The sequence below is a fragment of the Neomonachus schauinslandi genome, chromosome 1, assembly GCF_002201575.2.
Source record: "Neomonachus schauinslandi chromosome 1, ASM220157v2, whole genome shotgun sequence".
Lineage (NCBI taxonomy): Eukaryota > Metazoa > Chordata > Mammalia > Carnivora > Phocidae > Neomonachus > Neomonachus schauinslandi.
The window spans coordinates 56,883,679-56,901,533 of record NC_058403.1 but is presented as its reverse complement, the minus strand read 5'-3'; the positions used below and the strand labels follow the sequence as shown (position 1 = coordinate 56,901,533).

General features: G+C 38.2%; 1 protein-coding gene across 1 annotated transcript in view; it reads left to right on the top strand.

Annotated features, from left to right (window-relative positions):
• The first annotated feature begins 12,383 nt into the window (after positions 1-12,383).
• The window catches only part of SLC9C1 (solute carrier family 9 member C1), a 67,277-nt gene continuing 61,805 nt past the window's right edge, over positions 12,384-17,855 (top strand). The window contains exons 1-3 of the mRNA XM_021692679.1: positions 12,384-12,534; positions 13,671-13,771; positions 16,387-16,515. Coding sequence (XP_021548354.1) covers positions 12,384-12,534; positions 13,671-13,771; positions 16,387-16,515 — 381 coding nt within the window. The remainder of the gene's footprint in view (positions 12,535-13,670; positions 13,772-16,386; positions 16,516-17,855) is intronic.

Sequence of the window (17,855 nt, the reverse complement as noted above, 5' to 3'; positions counted from 1 at the left end):
TCTTCTATGTACTTGCTGATTTTCCGTCTAGTTGTTCTACCAATTTTTGAGAGAGAGGCTATAATTGTGGATTATATCCCACTATAATTGTGGATTTGTCTATTTCTCCTTTCATTTCTATCATTTTTGCTTCAAATATTTTGTAGCACTGTTGTTTGGTGAATACATATTTAGGACAGTTATATCTTCTCAGTATATTGACCATTTTACCTTTTTGTGCTTTCCCTTTCTGTCTCTGGTAAGTTTGGGGGTTTTTTTTGTTGTTGTTCTGAAACATATTTAATATAGCTGACCCTGCTTCCTCTTAATTACTTTGCATGCTGTATCTTTTTCCATAATTTTATTCCAACTTACCTATATTTCTTATATTTCTATAATCGAAGTGAGTCTCTTATAGGCAGCGTATAGCTTAGTCATGTTTTTGTTTGTTTTTTATCTATTCTAACAATCTCAATCCTTTAATTGGTGTCTATAGATCATTTACATTTAATATAATTTTTATATTTTTAAGGTTTAAGTTTGCCATTTTATTTTTCTATATTCTGTTTGTTCTCTATTTTTTCTGCCTTCTTGTAAGATACTTGAACACTCTATAATTCCATTTTAATTTATCTATGGTGTTTTGAGTGTGTCTTCTTAAAGCTTTCTTAATGGTTATTCTAAATATTACATTTTATATGTATGTGTATATATGTATAATGTAACACATAAGTGAAGATATGTGTATATATGTGTATGTGTATACCTTATCACTGTTTACCTTATGACCTGTTTAAGGTGTCAACACTTTAGCAGTCCTAAAGAAGTGTATAAAGCTTACCTCCCTTTACATTCCTTTACCCTTTTCTATTTATACTATAATTGTTCTACACATTGCCTCTATATACATTGAGAACTACATTTGGCAATGTTATAATTTTGCTTCAACCATCAGACATAATTCAGAAAACTCTAAAGGAGAAGAAAGTCTTTTGTGTTTACCCACAAGTTTGCTTACCATGTTCTTTCTTACTTGATGATGTTCCAAGATTCCTTATTTTATTATATTTTTTCTGCTTAGAGAACTTCCTGTAGCCATTCTTTTAGGAGTAGATCTATTGATGACAAATTCGCTCCGTTTTCCTTCATCTGCTAGTGTCTTGATTTCTCTTTTAATTTGTGCATAATATTTTCCCTGGATATAGATAGAGGGTTCATAAGTTCATTTTTTTTTTTCAGCACTTGAAAATTTTGTGGCCTCCACAGTTTATCATAAGAAATCTGCTATCATTTGAATAGTTTTCCCCCTATAAGTAATATATCACTTCTCTATAACTGCTTTCAATATTTTTTTCTTCATCTTTAGTTTTCTGAAGTTTAACTTCTGTCTTGAGATAAATTTATTTCGGTTTATCTTGTTTGGAGTTAACTCTTCCTGACCCTGTAGGTCTGTATTTTTCCAAATTTGTGAAACTTTCAATCATTATTTCTTTGAATACTTTTTCTGTGCCACTCTCTATATTCTCTCCTTCTGGAAGTCTGAAGACCCAAATGTTAGATCTTGTGTTTTAGTACCACATGTTCCTGAAGGTGTGTTCATTTTTTTTTTCAGTCAATTTTTCTGTGTTTTTCAGAATTGGTCATTTCTATTGTTCTCTCCTCAAGTTCTTTCCCCTGTCTTCTCCAGTCTGCTACTGAGCCCATTTGTTGCTTTTTAATTTTTTCATTTATTATTTTTTATTTTTGAAATTTCCATTCGGTTTTTCTTTATATCACCTTCTTGTTTTTCTGTAACTTTTTATTTCTTTGCCCAGAGTTTCTATTTTTTTCATTAGCCTCAATTGTGCTATAACTAGTCACTGAAGTATTTTTATAATGGTTATGTTAAATTCTTTTCAGGTAATGCTAAAATGTGTGTCATGTTGGATTTGGTATCTGTTTATTATCTGTTTTTTAAGTTGGAATCCATTTTAAGTTTTGGAGCACAATGGATAATTTTTAATGGACATTGGAACATTGTGGATATTATAAGATTGTGGACCATATTTAAATCCTGTGTTTTAGCAGTCCTCTTCTAACACTGCTCTAGCAAAAGTAGGGACACTATCTTGTTACTGGCAGGTCAGGATGGAAGCTAAAGTTCTGTACTCAGTCTTCATTGACACAGAGCTATGGGAAACTAAGTGTCTCTATTGCTAAGAAGCAGTAATGGGGTACCCCTCTTCTTACTGCTCCTGCATGGCCTCCACTTATACCATGAGAGATAATAACCTTTTTATATCTGGATGATGGTGAATGACCAAACTTTCTATTTGTCTTCCTCTGACATCACCCCAGTGAGGAGAGCAAGGGTAACTTGTTCAGGTGGGAGTGGAAGTACAAGCTCCACTATGGTCTCCACTGAATCACAGGGGCCTGAGGTGCATCTTTACTGCAAGGTGGGAATAAAAGACCTAGTTCCCACTAGACCTTTTCTGACACCACCCTCTTTGGTAGGTATGGGAGTAGGGGCAGGGTTCTGGCACCTTGTAAAGTCTGGCATGGGTCAAGTGTAAGCTTCCCACTCAGCTCTTGCTGATGTGTGTATTTGTATGTGAGGGAGGGGATGGTTCAAGTTTTCCTGTGGAGTTTGGCTGGAGTAAAGCAGTTAGTGGTAAACATTTTCTGTCTTGCTAGACTGCCCCACTCCTGGTCATTTGGCTAGAGAGAACAGGCTTTTTTTGAAGTCTTTTAAAAATCTGTACTTACTGGCATTTCCAGGTTTCCAGCTTCTCCAGTACCCAGTCTGAGATAACTGAGGCAAAAAGAAAACTCAAAGAACTTATCTCAGTCAGTTATTCAGGTCTCAAGGTACCTCTCTGGCCTCCCTTCCCTTCATCTTTAAGAGTCTTCTCATGATTGTTTTATATATAATGTCCAGGGCTTTTAGCTGTACTTACTGCAAGGGATAGGAAAAAGTACAGAGACTTCATCTTCCGGAAATGGAAGTCTCACATAATTCAATTTTTAACAACAGGCAACACACTCAAATAAGCACTTCATACAATTCAAGTGGTCAATATACACATGAAAAGATAAGTGCTCTACATGCATTAGTTAGATGAAAATTAAATTTACAAATACAATAATACTAAACATCCAACAGAATAACTAACATTTTTTAAAAGATTGTCAATGCCAAGTATTGGCAAGTTTGGTGAGAGTTTAAATTGGCATAATCATTTTGGCAGTATCTGCTACAGTTGTATTTTGCATGCCCTTTGACCCACTGATTAACTCCTAGATATATACACCCAAAAGAAATGAATTAATATGCCCATCAAAAGAAATATACAAAAAAGGGGCGACCAGGGGGCTCAGTCAGTTAAGCATCTGCCTTCAGCTCAGGGTCCTGGGATCAACCCCGGGCGTGGGGCTCTCTGCTCAGCGAGGAGTCTGCTTCTCTCTCTGCCTGCCGCTTCCTCTGCTTGTGTTCTCTCTCTCTCTGTGTCAAAATAAAATAAATAAAATCTTTAAAAAAGTTAAAGAAATATACAAAAATGTAACAGAAGCCTTATTTGTGGTAGCCAAAACTGAAAACAATTCCAATGGTATCAACTCTAGAAAGGATAAGTAAATTATAGTAATCTTCATAAAATTAGATGCTACACAGCAATAAAAAAAGAAAGAAGAAAACTATGTCAGGGATGAATCTCACAAAATAATAATGAGTGGAAGAAGTCAGGGACAAAAGAATACATATTATTTGGTACCATTTATAAGAAATGTTAAGAATAGGCAAAATATTCAAGGGTAATAGAAACCCAAATAAAGGTAATTCTAGGGAAGGTATACTGACTGGAAAGAGGGACAGGAAATATTCTGAGTTGTTGAAAATACTCTGTATTTTTCTATGGGCTGTATTTTCACAGTTTGATATATACATGAAAATTAATTGAATTGGAAACCTAATACATGTGTGTATATGTGTGAACGTGTTTCTGCTAAAACTTAACAAAAAAATTTTTAAAGATTTTCTTCCATTTCACTTTATAATACATTCTAATAGCCATACACTGGACATCCTTAGAATCCAGATCATTGATCTTTTGAGATCTTTCTTTTTTTTTTTTAAACCACACCTTCCTCAGCTCCCTGGTCTTTCTACCTTAATTTCCATTGTATTTACTATTTACCGTTTAACTTCCTAAAGAAGAAGACAGTCTTCTACCTGTCTGTCAAGACCCATGATAATTGCTCCAGTGCTCACTATAGTAAACAACGGAGACTATCCCAAACATAATACTGTATTTCACAAAACTCCATGTATATGTAAGCTTAGTTTATCTATCAAAATCTGTTAAGACATTACTTCATCTATGCCAATCTCTAATTCTCAGAAAAAGTTCACTATTTCCTTGCATGAATAATTGTTGCTTTGCAAATTCGGGAGCTTCCCAAGTGAACTCTGAAACTGGACCCTGTGTTTGAAGAGCAAGAAGAGATTGAGGGAACAGGTTTGTTTTAGGCAGCAGCAAGATATGTAGATCTCCGCACCCACCTGCCAGAGTCCTAAAAGTTTATATAGAGGCTTACCTAGGTTCCGTCCCACATACTGTTCAGATAGTGTCAACACACATTGCTCTCTTAAGGCTCCGTTCTTGAAAATGGGTCCCCCTGTGGGAACAGTGGACAGGATATATACTCCAAGGACATGGGATGGAGTGAGGAGTCTGGGTCCAGCTTAAAGGTCAACCAGTGGCCACATTCTCTCAATGACCTACTCCAACAATGACCAACATAACTGCTTTTATTATACACTTTTAATGTTTTACCACTATACTTTTGCTCTTGTTAGTGCTACTTCCCTCTGATAACCGTAAACATGCTCCCTCCCCAAGATCTATATTAGCAATCACCTTTCAAACATCTAGCCCACTGATGTACACTTGAAGCGTCTCATAACTAATGTTTTACTAGACAACAATAAAAGCAACCTTATCTTAACAATAGCTAGCCCTCCAAGGTCTTGGAGACCTTGCTTTTAACATGCACAAATCCCTTAGAGACTTGTGCTATGCCTAACCCCCACTAACCAAAAAGTATATAACCAGTCACTCCTCGCAATCCAGTGCAGCTCTCTCAGCCCATGGGTCCTGTCCCCCAGCTATAATAAAAGCACCTTTTTTGTACAAAAATCTCAAGAATTCTTTCTTCATGGTTCACTGGTGGCCCCACATCACATACTACACTATTGATAACTGTCTTCATCCTTAACCTCTGTATTCTTGAAGGCTCCCATGTATATAAAAATAACACAGATAAGGCAATTTTTATTTTGCTTGAGACCGTCATTATACTCATCCAATCAACCAGTCCCGCCTGTCTTATTAAGGATCAAATCCTGTTTCCTCTGGAGAAACTTCATTGACCATCTCAGTCAAAAGTGATCATGACCTTGCTTCTACTGAATGATCATAGCACACCAGCTATACCACTCTTGCGGCATTTACTATGAACTGAAAAGTTTTCAATTAGCAATAATCGCGCCTCGGATAAACCTCATTGGCTATGATACTGAAATAACTCTGAAGGGACTTGAGTTTTTTAAAAAATTCATTAATAATTAGAAGTAAATAGGTTTTAATATTATCGAGGAAGAAGAAGTCTCTCTGCCCTTCAAGGTCCTCTTAGCCAGACCAAGAATCAAATTGACATGAGACAGATTAACAGAGAAAATCCAACTTAATTTCGTAGGTACAGGGATTCCATGCAGACATGAATATTCCAAAGACAGTCAGGCAAAACGAGGTATAAAGGTCATCCTGAACTAAAGAGAAGGGGCTGGGGGTGTGGGACTTCAAAGGCAAGGAAAGCAATTCCCGGGAAGAGGAAAAAGAATAAATGTTTAACCAACAAATGTTTGCTGGGCCATTTAGAAAAAAATGGGACATAGAGGACTTTGATCAAACAGGCCTTGCTAGGTTCCTCCCAACCTACCACACCTAGTTCCTATTATGATGTAGTTATCTATGGTGATTGCTCTTTTCCTGGAGGCCCTCTATCTAAATTTTTATAAGCAGCTGGAGTGGTAAAGAGCTTTCCCTGAATTGGCTGAGTTTTGATTGCTTTTTTTTTTTTAAGATTTTATTTATTTATTTGAGAGAGAGCAAGAGAGAGAGAGAGGGAGAGCACGAGCAGGGGGGAGAAGCAGAGCGAGAGGGAGATGGAGACTCTCCGCTGAGCAGGGAGCCCTGGGACACAGGGCTCGATCCCAGGACTCTGGGATCATGACCTGAGCCAAAGGCAGACACTTAACCAACTGAGCCACCCAGGTGCCCCTTGACTGCTTTTTAACTCAAAATAATCTTCATGGCAAAGTGGCCCGTTTGGGAGTGGCCTGCCTTTGGTCCCTACAATATTATTAAACTTCTTAGCTATAAAAGGTGGACTTCACTCAAAAATGAAAGAAGGAATCACAGACAAAAAGCATCAGTAGGTTTGTATATAAAAAATAAATTTAATAATGGTGAGATTTTTTTTTTTTTTTAAAGATTTTATTTATTTATTTGCGAGAGAGAGAATGAGAGACAGAGAGCATGAGAGGGAGGAGGGTCAGAGGGAGAAGCAGACTCCCTGCCGAGCAGGGAGCCCGATGCGGGACTCGATCCGGGGACTCCAGGATCATGACCTGAGCCGAAGGCAGTCGCTTAACCAACTGGGCCACCCAGGCGCCCAATAATGGTGAGATTTTTAAATTAAAATTTAAAAAGGCAAATAAGAGATGAGAGGAAATCACTCACAGTAGATATTACAGAAACAAATCATGACTAAATTATTTATTTTCCACTGAATTCCACCCAAGTAAATTAGAGAAAAATTAAGGGGGGAGATACAGTTCTTCTTCCTTGTAGCTATTGGGGTAGAATTAAGTGGGCCTGGAGAAAGAGATGAAACAGAAAGAACGGAAAATAAATATTAAAAAAATCTTTAAAGTAAATGTTTATATCTTTCTTGTGAGAGAATAGACAACAGTGATTACTTCATCTGCTAATCTAATTCTAGCTCTAGTAGAAGATAACTTGCATGTCTCTCAGAAGCAATCTCGATCTTAATGTCTTTAAAACATCATGTGCACTTTATCACTTTTGAAAGCCTTTCTTAGTTTTCTTGACTGACCATCCCCCAAGTGGATTTACATTGCTAACTTGGTGAAAATAATTTCCTTCGGCAAAGTCTATTGCTTAATGGCCACTGCAAGACCAATATGAAGTCTGAAAGGTTCTCTGCGGACCAGGTGGATAATTTAATCAGCCATTCTCCAGCATTTATTTCTGTCCTGGGTGGATTCGCCTTTCATTTCCCCACTCTTCTATGACCTCTCTTCTCTGCACAAACCTTTTTGTAGGCATTGAAATAACTTCACAAAGGCTTTGGGTGAGTAAAATTATAAAGAGATATCACATATAACAAGTAAGTATCTAGATTTCAAAATCATTACAAAATGTCTCCTAAAATATTTTATGATGAGAGTGGAAATATGAAAATTGGCTTTATGGTAATATCACTAAGTAATTTCAATTAAAATATCCTTTACATAGTATGTTTAGGAAAAAGAAATGAGTATATCATTATTCCTAAAAATTTCTCCACATAAATGTTCCAGAAGTGAAAGTCCACCTAGCCTGTTCATTCTCCTACATGTCCCAAAGAGCCATTCTCTCCCTTTTTTCCCTAATCCAGCAACCTACTTCCTCATATTTCAAAATCTCTACCTCCCTGTCTTACCCAGGACACCCACTTCTGGAATTCTAGGAAAACAGTGTCCATCAGCTCTTTGCCAGAAACCCACTGGTCCAAAACTTTAAATTAACATAGCAATAAAATCCTTGGGGTTCCTTTTCACCCTTATTTATGTATTTTTTTATATATTTTTAAACAAACATGGCCTTAAGACTTCCAAGGTCTTTGGGAGTAAAGGGGCAATGGTGCAGAGTAGCATCTTCCGGTGTATTTCATCAGCCAATCAAGTCAGGAGTTATGAACCTGAAGCCAATGGGTGCAGACCAGGGGCGGGGCTTGGAGCAAGTAACTGCAGTTGAGGTTGCAGTTGATTGTTGCTGTTCTGGGGTGACCAGAGTAGCTAGCCTACTCTTCTCACTACTCCAGGATACTCCTCCTGAGGCTCTGGACGGTGAGCCCTCCCGCAGTTTACCCTTTAGGAAGTTGTCCCCTCCCCTCTGGGACTTTCCCTGCTGGCTCAGCCTTTCCTCGGAGCGGAGCAAATGCTCCCACAGTATTCCGGCTACCCATTCAGCCAGCCATTCAGGAGTTTCCACCTTTCCTGTGGCAGCCAAATCAAGGCAAACGAGCCTCTCCGTTGGACTTTCTGCCCCTTAGCCCCTGCCCCTCCTCATGACTCTTCCTATATCATCCCTCTGAACTATTTACCTGGCGTGGGTTTGTTCCCTTGGCCTTGCTGAGGCACGGAGAGGGAAGCACACTGATGCCCTGGTCAATCTCCTCAGGTGCATGGAGCTGAGCCAAGAGGGAGGAAGAGCTCCTTGGGAGTGAAGAGGCATTAGGAGGGAGACAGACCGCCCACGTCAGTCAGAGTCCGTGAGTAAGGGCGGCTGTGTGGTGTGGCAGGACCCTGCTGGTGGATCTGTCATAAACCATTAGGCCAGAGTTTGCAGCTCGTGACGATTACTGGGGTGCCACCGTGCCCTCCTCAGGATGCTTTTGTCAGCTAATTCCTGAAGAGTGTGATTAGAAGGAAAAAAGACCTCCCGTTTTCAGGGACAGGGAATTAGTCTTACTTCCACTTTTCCGTGACACAGAATTTCTTAAGGCTGACAGACTGTTGAGGACAAGGCTACATTCCCTTTTTGAGAGAGCAGTCATTCATCTACTCCATGCATAGTGCAAATGGAAGCATTATCGAATTTATTGAAAAATTAATGTGGGAGACCTCTATGGTAATTTCAAGACAAACGAATATTTTTCCCTTAATGAGACACGGACTCATAAACTCCAAAGTTGTCAAAAGTCAGCTTAAGCTTAAGAAGAGTTTTAATTACATTGAAAATATGTTTAGTTTCACTGCTATTTCTGTACCCATACCTCGTATGGGTAGTGTTAGCATTTTACTGAGATGAGATCATTTCTTAGGGTCAGAGTTTTGCTAGGAGAATTCGGAGCAGAGGTTGGAAAAGCCAGACTGAGTATTTGCCACATATTTACAGCCAGATAGTGAAATTCTGTTGAACTTGATCATCTATATCCCTGAATTTCAAGGATAATTAAGACTCGGAGTAATTTTATTCTTTTCTGAAAGGAATTGATTAAAATTAAATATGTAAACACCCAGTAAAGTTTTCAAATAAACAATTTTAGAAACGAGAAAAATGCTTATGGGAACGTGTCTCCCTATTTTTAGTTTGGAAAATAAACTCCTTAACTGTATTAAATTCTGCAAGCATGTAAGAATGTGTAACTATGTTGCAGAAAATACTTTTCCTTTTTTGGTCAAGCCTGTTTGCCTCAGGATGTTTAGTTTTGGAGTAACAGTGGGCAAGTTAATAGGTGACATTGACATTATTTTCCTAAATAGTTAGATGTTTAACTAAAAGCAAATATCATCAAACTATCACAGTGTTGTTCCCTAAAGGCACCGACCTCTCCTAGCGCAGGGCTTCTGAATAATGGCTGCTCATTAGAATCACTGGGAAGCTTTTAAAGTTCCCAATACCCAGGCTAGACCTCAAACCAATTAAATTAACCTCTGGGGGTGCCACCCATACATCTGTATTTTTTTTTTTTAAGATTCTATTTTTAAGTAATCTCTACACCCAACATGGGGCTCAAACTTACAACCCTGAGACCAAGAGTCCCATGCCCTACCGACTGAGCCAGCCAGCCACCCCCACCTCTGTATTTTTAAAAACTCTAAGTGATTCCAACGTGGACCCAAGGTTGAGAATCTCTGTCTTAGAGGGATGGCCAAGCTCACTCTGCTCCATCACTTATATGGCTATCAGGATCCCCGGGTCTACCTTCAGCTCTTGACACGTTAAAGTAAAGTGAAGGAATTTAGAAATCCTTTGAGGAAAAACAAAAACCAGACAAACACACAAAAAAGCCCCTGCCATCAGGGAACTGGTCTGACACTCAAAGCTAGGTGTCACTCCGTGTCATCACCAGCCAGCCTGTTGCTCGTATGTAGTCCATATTATTCTCCTGTTGGACACAATCTCACAGAACATCAACATCAGATGAGCTCACTCGAAACCATAAAAGTGAAACAGAAAGTCACCAGGCAACCCATAGATACCAAACATCCCCTCTCTTGGCTAAAATGAGTGATTGCTGCTTCTTTACCCATGACAGCTTTATCCTTGTTCCAGGCTGCCCTCCCTGTAGATATGTTAAGATACCCAGCGACAGAATTATCCTTGCTTTCTGACAGCACCAATCTATAGTAAACCCTTGCTCTTCTGGACCTTCTCCAGAATCACCCAGCCAGAGCCCAGATCCACAATAATTTCAACATCCTGTTACTAACCTTGTCTAGAATTACCCAGCCAGAGCCCAGATCCACAATAATTTCAACATCCTGTTACTGAGACACCCCATAGTTCCCCAGGGTGAATGTTCTCCCTTACTGTGACAAATGATGAACCCAACTTCTCAACCTCAGATGTGTTTCTGGTGGTCTTTGCCTGAAGGGCGTTGATATTCTTTCTCACAAAACCTGACTCAAGAATAATAAAAAGAAACTGGATTTGAGACTAAAAATGGAGGAATTTTGCCTTTGAATTGGGTGATCACAGTGGTTGCTGACTTTAGCTGCACATTAAAATTGCTTGTGGAGCCCAGGCTGCAAGTCAGACTGATTTAAATAGAAATCTCTGGGGATAGGACCCAGGCACCAGTATCATTATGATACCATAGGTGATGCCAAATAAATATAATAAGCACAGAGAGAATAAGTGACACAGACTAGGGACCTATGGAAATCTGAGGCCAATAGCTGTGAAGGAAGCTGCCCAGAGTCTTTCACCCTGCAAGCTGCAACCCATCAGCCCTTTGCTTACGGGCAGTCTGACCACAGTCAGCACTTTTATATTGGTGCTAATATACTACAACCTTTATAAATGGTGTTTACAAGGCTCTTTGATGCTAGTGATAGAACATTCAGTGGAAAGCAGCATAAAGTAAAATTATATAAGGATGAGCCCAACCCTATAAATAAAACACACAAGAGCCATGAGATGGCATGACTGGTTGACTTTTTTTCCTGTTTTTTGGAATGTTTGTTTACATATTTATTTCAAAAGTGTTCAATAAACATGTATTCATTTAATTTTCTCTTTCAAAATATTATTTTTATACTCAGGAAAGGGCATATAATAAAATATAAATATTTGAAATTTAAAAATACATTAAAATTTGAAATTTAAAAAGACATTGTTGGATTATGAGAGGAAGTTTGGTAATGACCAATTGATTTAGCATGGCAGCCAGAGAAGATGCTAATAGTGGACACTGGAAAATGCTAAGTCACTATTAATGAGATTCAATTGGAAGAATTCCCTGCATGAATTTTAGGACCCCGATATAAAACTCTCCTTAGCACGGGAAGCAGATGAGATTAGCGGACTGTAGCTATGACCTATTTCTTCAAACCAAGACACATCCCAGGACACATGAGATAGAACATGTAACAACTCCCCTATTTTAAATCCTTTTGGTTTCAACATTTTTTTTACATTCTTGGTCACTATGTAGATATACAAAAGTTAGAGAAAACCTGGCTCCTCACTCCCAAATGAGATAAAAGAAAGCTATGATGGAATAGCACCATGGTCTATTAATTTCTGTCTGGAGAGAGCAACAAATAAGATCAGAACATTCTGACCCCATCCCATTTCCCACTTTGGAATAGCTGCCAGAAGATGCTTCCAGAGGCTCAGCTAAGTTGAGGGCAAACCTCTCAGTTGTCCATCCCCAGAACTAATTAACCTACACCAGTTTGTGGTCCCAGGAACTGGTTAGATGAAAACTCCCTTCAGACAGTTGGGTAGGTGCAGGGCGAATAACAGCTGAGTAGTGCTTGGCATAGTAAATGAACACAGGGTGACACTGGCTAGCCTCCGTCACTCGGGGTTGTACCTTTTCTATCTCATTTTAATTGTAAGCGTCATAGAAGGCAGAGGCTTCCCTAAATTTGGTGGGCCCTAAGATATCACTAGAAATAATTAAGGAGAAATATGAGCTTCTTCCTTCTTCTTCTTTTTTTTTTTTCTTTTTAAAGAAATGCGCTAGAAGGTCAGAAAGAAGGCAAATTTTACAATCCTTTGATCCTGTGAGAGTTTTGCTAAATTCTAAGAGTTGAATTCAGCTGGTCTGTGAGAAACAACAGAATGGATTTGAGTTCCAGTCTGTCTAATTTCACTGTTCTTACCAAAGGATTTTCTAGCACATGGCTGGAATTTTTCAGAAGTACGTTTATGACTACTTCTGATGATCTCCCTGAAATCATTCTAATATTGTCCTTGATCTGCACAGTTGGAGGTAGGTCTAACTCTCTTTATTTGAGTTTATTCTATGGCTATATCTTGTAAATGTCACCATATAGAACTGAGGAAAGTAGCAGTAATAGAAAGTTAGAATTTTGTTCCTAAATTCATACTTTTAACCTAAGATTATCAACCAAATGAATCCAATGATAATCTGCCTCTGAAAAGAGACATGTATAGACTGATTCATATTCTTCATCCTCTTTTGGATTCAAAGTAGTCACACTTTTTACCTGGTAGGTCATGGTTAGATTTAAGTGATGGGAAGAATTAAAGCAGATGAGCCAAAAATCAAGGGTTGGGGTATTTTGATTGCTATCTGCGTCATCACAAACTATAGTTTCATTCATATATTAAAGCTACTTGTGTACCACTTTCTTCACTTGAACAAAGAATTTTCAAAATGAGTGGGGTCTTTTGAGTGGACCAGTTACTTTTTGACCACTTGGTAGGGTGTCCCCTAAGTTTTGTTCAAATAATAAATTATGCCTAACTCCTATAAGAAGAAAAGAATACTGTAGAAATCAAAAGAAAGCCCTTTTGTTTGCATTCTTTGATTAGAAATTATATTACAAAGAAGCAGAAAACATTAAGCTGAAGGAAATGCTGTGATACGGCTTATTGTACTTTGATAACAATTCATTACAGGTTTTCTAATGTGTAGTAGGTAAGCAGTAATGGGAAGCTAGTTTTTCTCATTGGGCAAATTCTTATACCTAGTTCCTCATTGTTATTTTGGGAATCAGCCAGGAGATTTCATTAAAGTTTCATTATTTATTAACCTCTTATTGCAAGATTGCTAAAGAAACTAATATCTGATTATAGCATGTACCAAAAAATTGCTATAAATATTTTAGTAATAACCCAAGAGCCAATGACTTCTAGCAGTATTTACTAAAGATTCTAAGGAAATGAGATACTTCATAGAAGAGGTAAATACAGAATCTAGCAGATTAAGAATTATACTGATTCAGTGTGCTTAAGTATGAGAGAGGTTTTCAATTACAGGAATTAAGTAAGTGAAAAGTGAAACAGTATTTCATTGTCCTCAGTATTAAGAAAGCGTATCAAATTAAAGTTCCATAAATGTGATATTTCACTGCCTTTCAGTAAAGATGTATTTTTTTGCAGCATTTTTGAATCTACACTTAAAAGACTTTCCAATTCCTCTCCCTGTGATCTTATTTTTAATTGGATGCAGTTTTGAAATATTAAGTTTTACATCTGAGCAGGTGTGTATAGTAAATATGAATATTTTGTACTATATCTCAAATTCATACAAATACAAAGATGGCTTAAGGAAACTTGCAAAAATACTTGCCAGTTCACTGCTCTGCCAGTCGATGGATGCTTATGATATGGATGACATCAGATCAGATGTGTGAAAAAAGGAACCAGGGGTGACAGAGCTGAGATCCAGCTAAATGTAGTCAAAACAGAGCCTCCATCTGAAAGGAGGTAGGCAGCTCAGAGAATGAGTTCACATACACCTACTGAGAGTGTGAGCAGCTAATGAGGGTTTAAGCAGAATTCAAAAGCTAGACAAGAATTGGTTTGTTTTTTCTTTAAAGATTTTATTTATTCATTTGTCAGAGAGAGAGAGAATGAGCACAAGCAAGGGGGAGTGGGGAGCAGCAGGCAGAGGGAGAAGCAGGCTCCCCACTGAGCAAGGAGCCTGATGCGGAACTTGATCCCAGGACCCTGGGATCATGACCTAAGCTGAAGGCAGATGCTTAACTGACTGGACTTGGTTAATAATATAGAAGCCCAGAGACCCTAAGCTGCTGGTATAGGACTCTAGTAGCAAGAGAATTCTGACATTGAACCAATCTATTGCCTCAGTTAGGAATGTTTTACAGGGTTTCCATTAGAATAGAGGCTAAACTTTAAGTGTGTGTGACTTATAAGATCTCAAGAAACAGAAGTTGAACCTCTTACCTGGAGCTGGACGTGAGGAGGAAGGCAAACTACAGATGTAGTCCAGGCACTACAGTGTTATAAATAGTTGAGAACAACTGGAGTCAGGTAGAGGCATACATCTTACTGTAAGGGATGTAGAATGTATCATTGACACATTAGATAGTTCTCTAGCCCCGGGGTTGGCAGCAAATTTTTCCATAAAAGGCCATATAGTAAATATTTTAAGTTATACAGGCCATGTGAGCTTTGTCACAATTACTCAACTCTGCCATTATCGTTCAGAAGCGACCACAGGCAATATGTAAGTGAGCTGGCATGGCTGTGTTCTAGTAAGACTTTATTTCCAAAAACAGGCCTTGAGTCAGATGTGGCCTTGGGCCATAGTTCGCCAACACCTACTCTAGTCAATCAGAGTGTGAATGGAGAATATGTATGAAAACGATTGGCTTTCCCAAACAAATGTAACCAGTGCTATAAACGAACATCATGGAAGACATGTATCCATATAAGACCCAGATTATTACTTCATTTGTCATCAATAGGTTTTGTAACTGTACAGTTTTGACTTATATGCAATTTTAAGTACATCTATAAACTTAATTTTTCTATTTGTCAATAACCTTTTAAAAGAAGAGAACAGAGGTCAAGAACTGTGAAGGGTCTAAGATTTACTCTATTTGCAAGTAATAAGTTAGCCTGCCACAGTTTCATGGTCTTGGCAAAAGACATGGGACTCCTAGGCCCAAGAAAAGGACTTTAGTGCTCACAGCGATAGCAGAAGTCGGAGTATCAGCATCTTCTTGTGCCTGTTCCATGAGCCCCAATACCCACAGGGAGAAGCAAAGAGGGCCCGGTGAAACCTGCATACACAATGGATTGCATTACAGGAGAAGAAACCTGAGTTTAGAGAACTTGAATATTTTGTGATGGGCAGTAAGCTCACCTGATCTTTTGCCCTGGAAGGAGACACTGTCGTTGTTACAGTATAGTACACCAGCTCTTTGCTCTAAAGGGGGGCACTTGGCTCTGTCTTCCAAAGCTGTTAGCCATACAAATATTTTTGAAAGATAGTCTGGAAGAAAAGCAATCAATGCCTCCACTCATAAGATGTAGAGAAACACAAGAGACTCATGGAGACTCATCCCCCCAAAGCAAAGATACCACGTAACACAGCGGGCAATCAGTGTTTCCTTAATGAACAGAATGTTGAGTGGATGCCCATAACAGGATTTACAAATATCAACTAAATATTTTGTGATAAACACCATTAATTAGTTATCTCATTCACAGCATTAACTTCCCAGTTTTTATTCCTGCTATTCTTCCACACCCATCTTCTGTGTAAGCCATGGTTAATTATTTGTAGTTTCTGAAACTTGATATGATTGTTTACTTCTTTGTGGATGTTGTGCATGATAATCTATCTACCTGAAACCTGTCTTCCTCCTTTATGCCAGAAAATCTTCTCCATATTCTCTTGTACCCATATCAATGTACTTTCTATACCCGTCGTTTAAAAAATAAAATGGGCATGGAGATATGCATTAACTTTCCACTGTAACTGGTAACAATCTGATGGAAAATTATGAAAATCTGGGGCTCCCGGGTGGCGCAGTCAGTTAAGCATCTGACTCTTGGTTTCGGCTCAGGTCATGATCTGAGGGTGGTGAGATCGAGCCCCACACGGGCTCTGTGCTCAGCGGGGAGTCTGCTTAAGACTCTCTCTCCCTCTCCTCCCCCAAAATAAATAAATAAATATTAAAAAAAAGGAAAGAAAATGATGAAAATCAATAGAGTTAAGATTGGAACACCTATTACATTGTGATATATCTTTCTCTCTTTCGCTAGAGATAGGAGTGCCTGGCATGCAATCGATGCTAATAGAAGGATGGATAAATGAAAAAATGACATATTTTTATATTATTAGGTCCAAATATATGCAGATGCCATACAATGGATGAGTCCAAAAGTATTTTTTTATCTATTTACACCAATAATTATCTTTAATGTTGCATTTGACATGGATGTTTACATGCTGCAGAAATTATTTTGGCAGGTAAGAAGTTCTCTTTGTGATAATATCATTCACTCATGAACTACTATATGTTATCTATGTCCAGATTTTTTAAAATTTTGCTTTAAATTAGAAAACAAAGAAGACAAAGAAAAAGTATAAGGTGCAGGAGAAAAAAATTCAGCCTTATATTTTATTTTTTATTTTTTTATTTTTTAAAGATTTTATTTATTTATTTAACATAGAGAGAGATAGCGAGAGCAGGAACACAAGCAGGGGGAGTAGGAGAGGGAGAAGCAGGCTTCCCACCGAGCAGGGAGCCCAATGCGGGGCTTGATCCCAAGACCCTGGGATCATGACCTGAGCTGAAGTCAGACACTTAACGACTGATCCACCCAGGCGCCCCCAGCTTTATATTTTAGTGAATAAGCCATATCTTAACAATCGCCCAGTGTATTGAAGGCTCAGGAAAAAAAAAAAAAAAACTTACGGAGAAAAAAAGTAATTTTAAAAATCTGACTGGCAGAGCTTAATGCCAGTTATAATTTTAACTCTGAGATGCTATTAGAGAGCTATTATGAAATAGATTTGATCCAGTTGTTTGATTATTTTGCATAAAAGCCGTGTTTTAAATACCCACCTTCTAAAACTTCCCATATGCACATGAACAAAAACGGAGAATATTCACAAAAATGGCTATAATTCTAATTCACCAACTATTATGATTTTTTTTCTCATCGTGTGCTATTTGAACCCCATCAAGGAAAGACCTCAAGGAAAAAATACTCCAAATCTTAAGCAAGGTATACATTTCTTTCAAAGTAATTAAAATAGCTTTATAAATATAAGGTCATTACCTAAACTACATTAGGAACAAAACTATTAAAATAATTTACTTTATTTTGAGTCCAGGCAAATGGGAGTTCAGACAAGTGACCAAAAAAAGAGAAAGAAAGAAAGAAAGAAAGAAAGAAAGAAAGAAAGAAAGAAAGAAAGAAAGAAAGAAAGAAATTGAACAGAATAGAGATATAAAAGCCTGGTGATGGGTATTAAAGAGGGCACGTTCTGCATGGAGCACTGGGTGTTATACGCAAACAATGAATCATGGAACTCTACATCAAAAACTAGATGTAATGTATGGTGATTAACATAACATAATAAAAAAAAACAAAAACAAAAAATACTTCGGGCTGGTTTGGGTGATCTCTGCTGAGCCGTCTCTTGCATTTCTGTACAACTGTGGGGTCAGCCGAGGTGGGATGAGCTGGATGGCCCCATGCACGTGTCCGTTGGTTGTTACTGTTAGTGTTGGCTGTAGGCAATGGGTGTCACTACCATGATCTAGAAGTTTATTCCAGACTTCTTCCCATGACGGCTGCAGA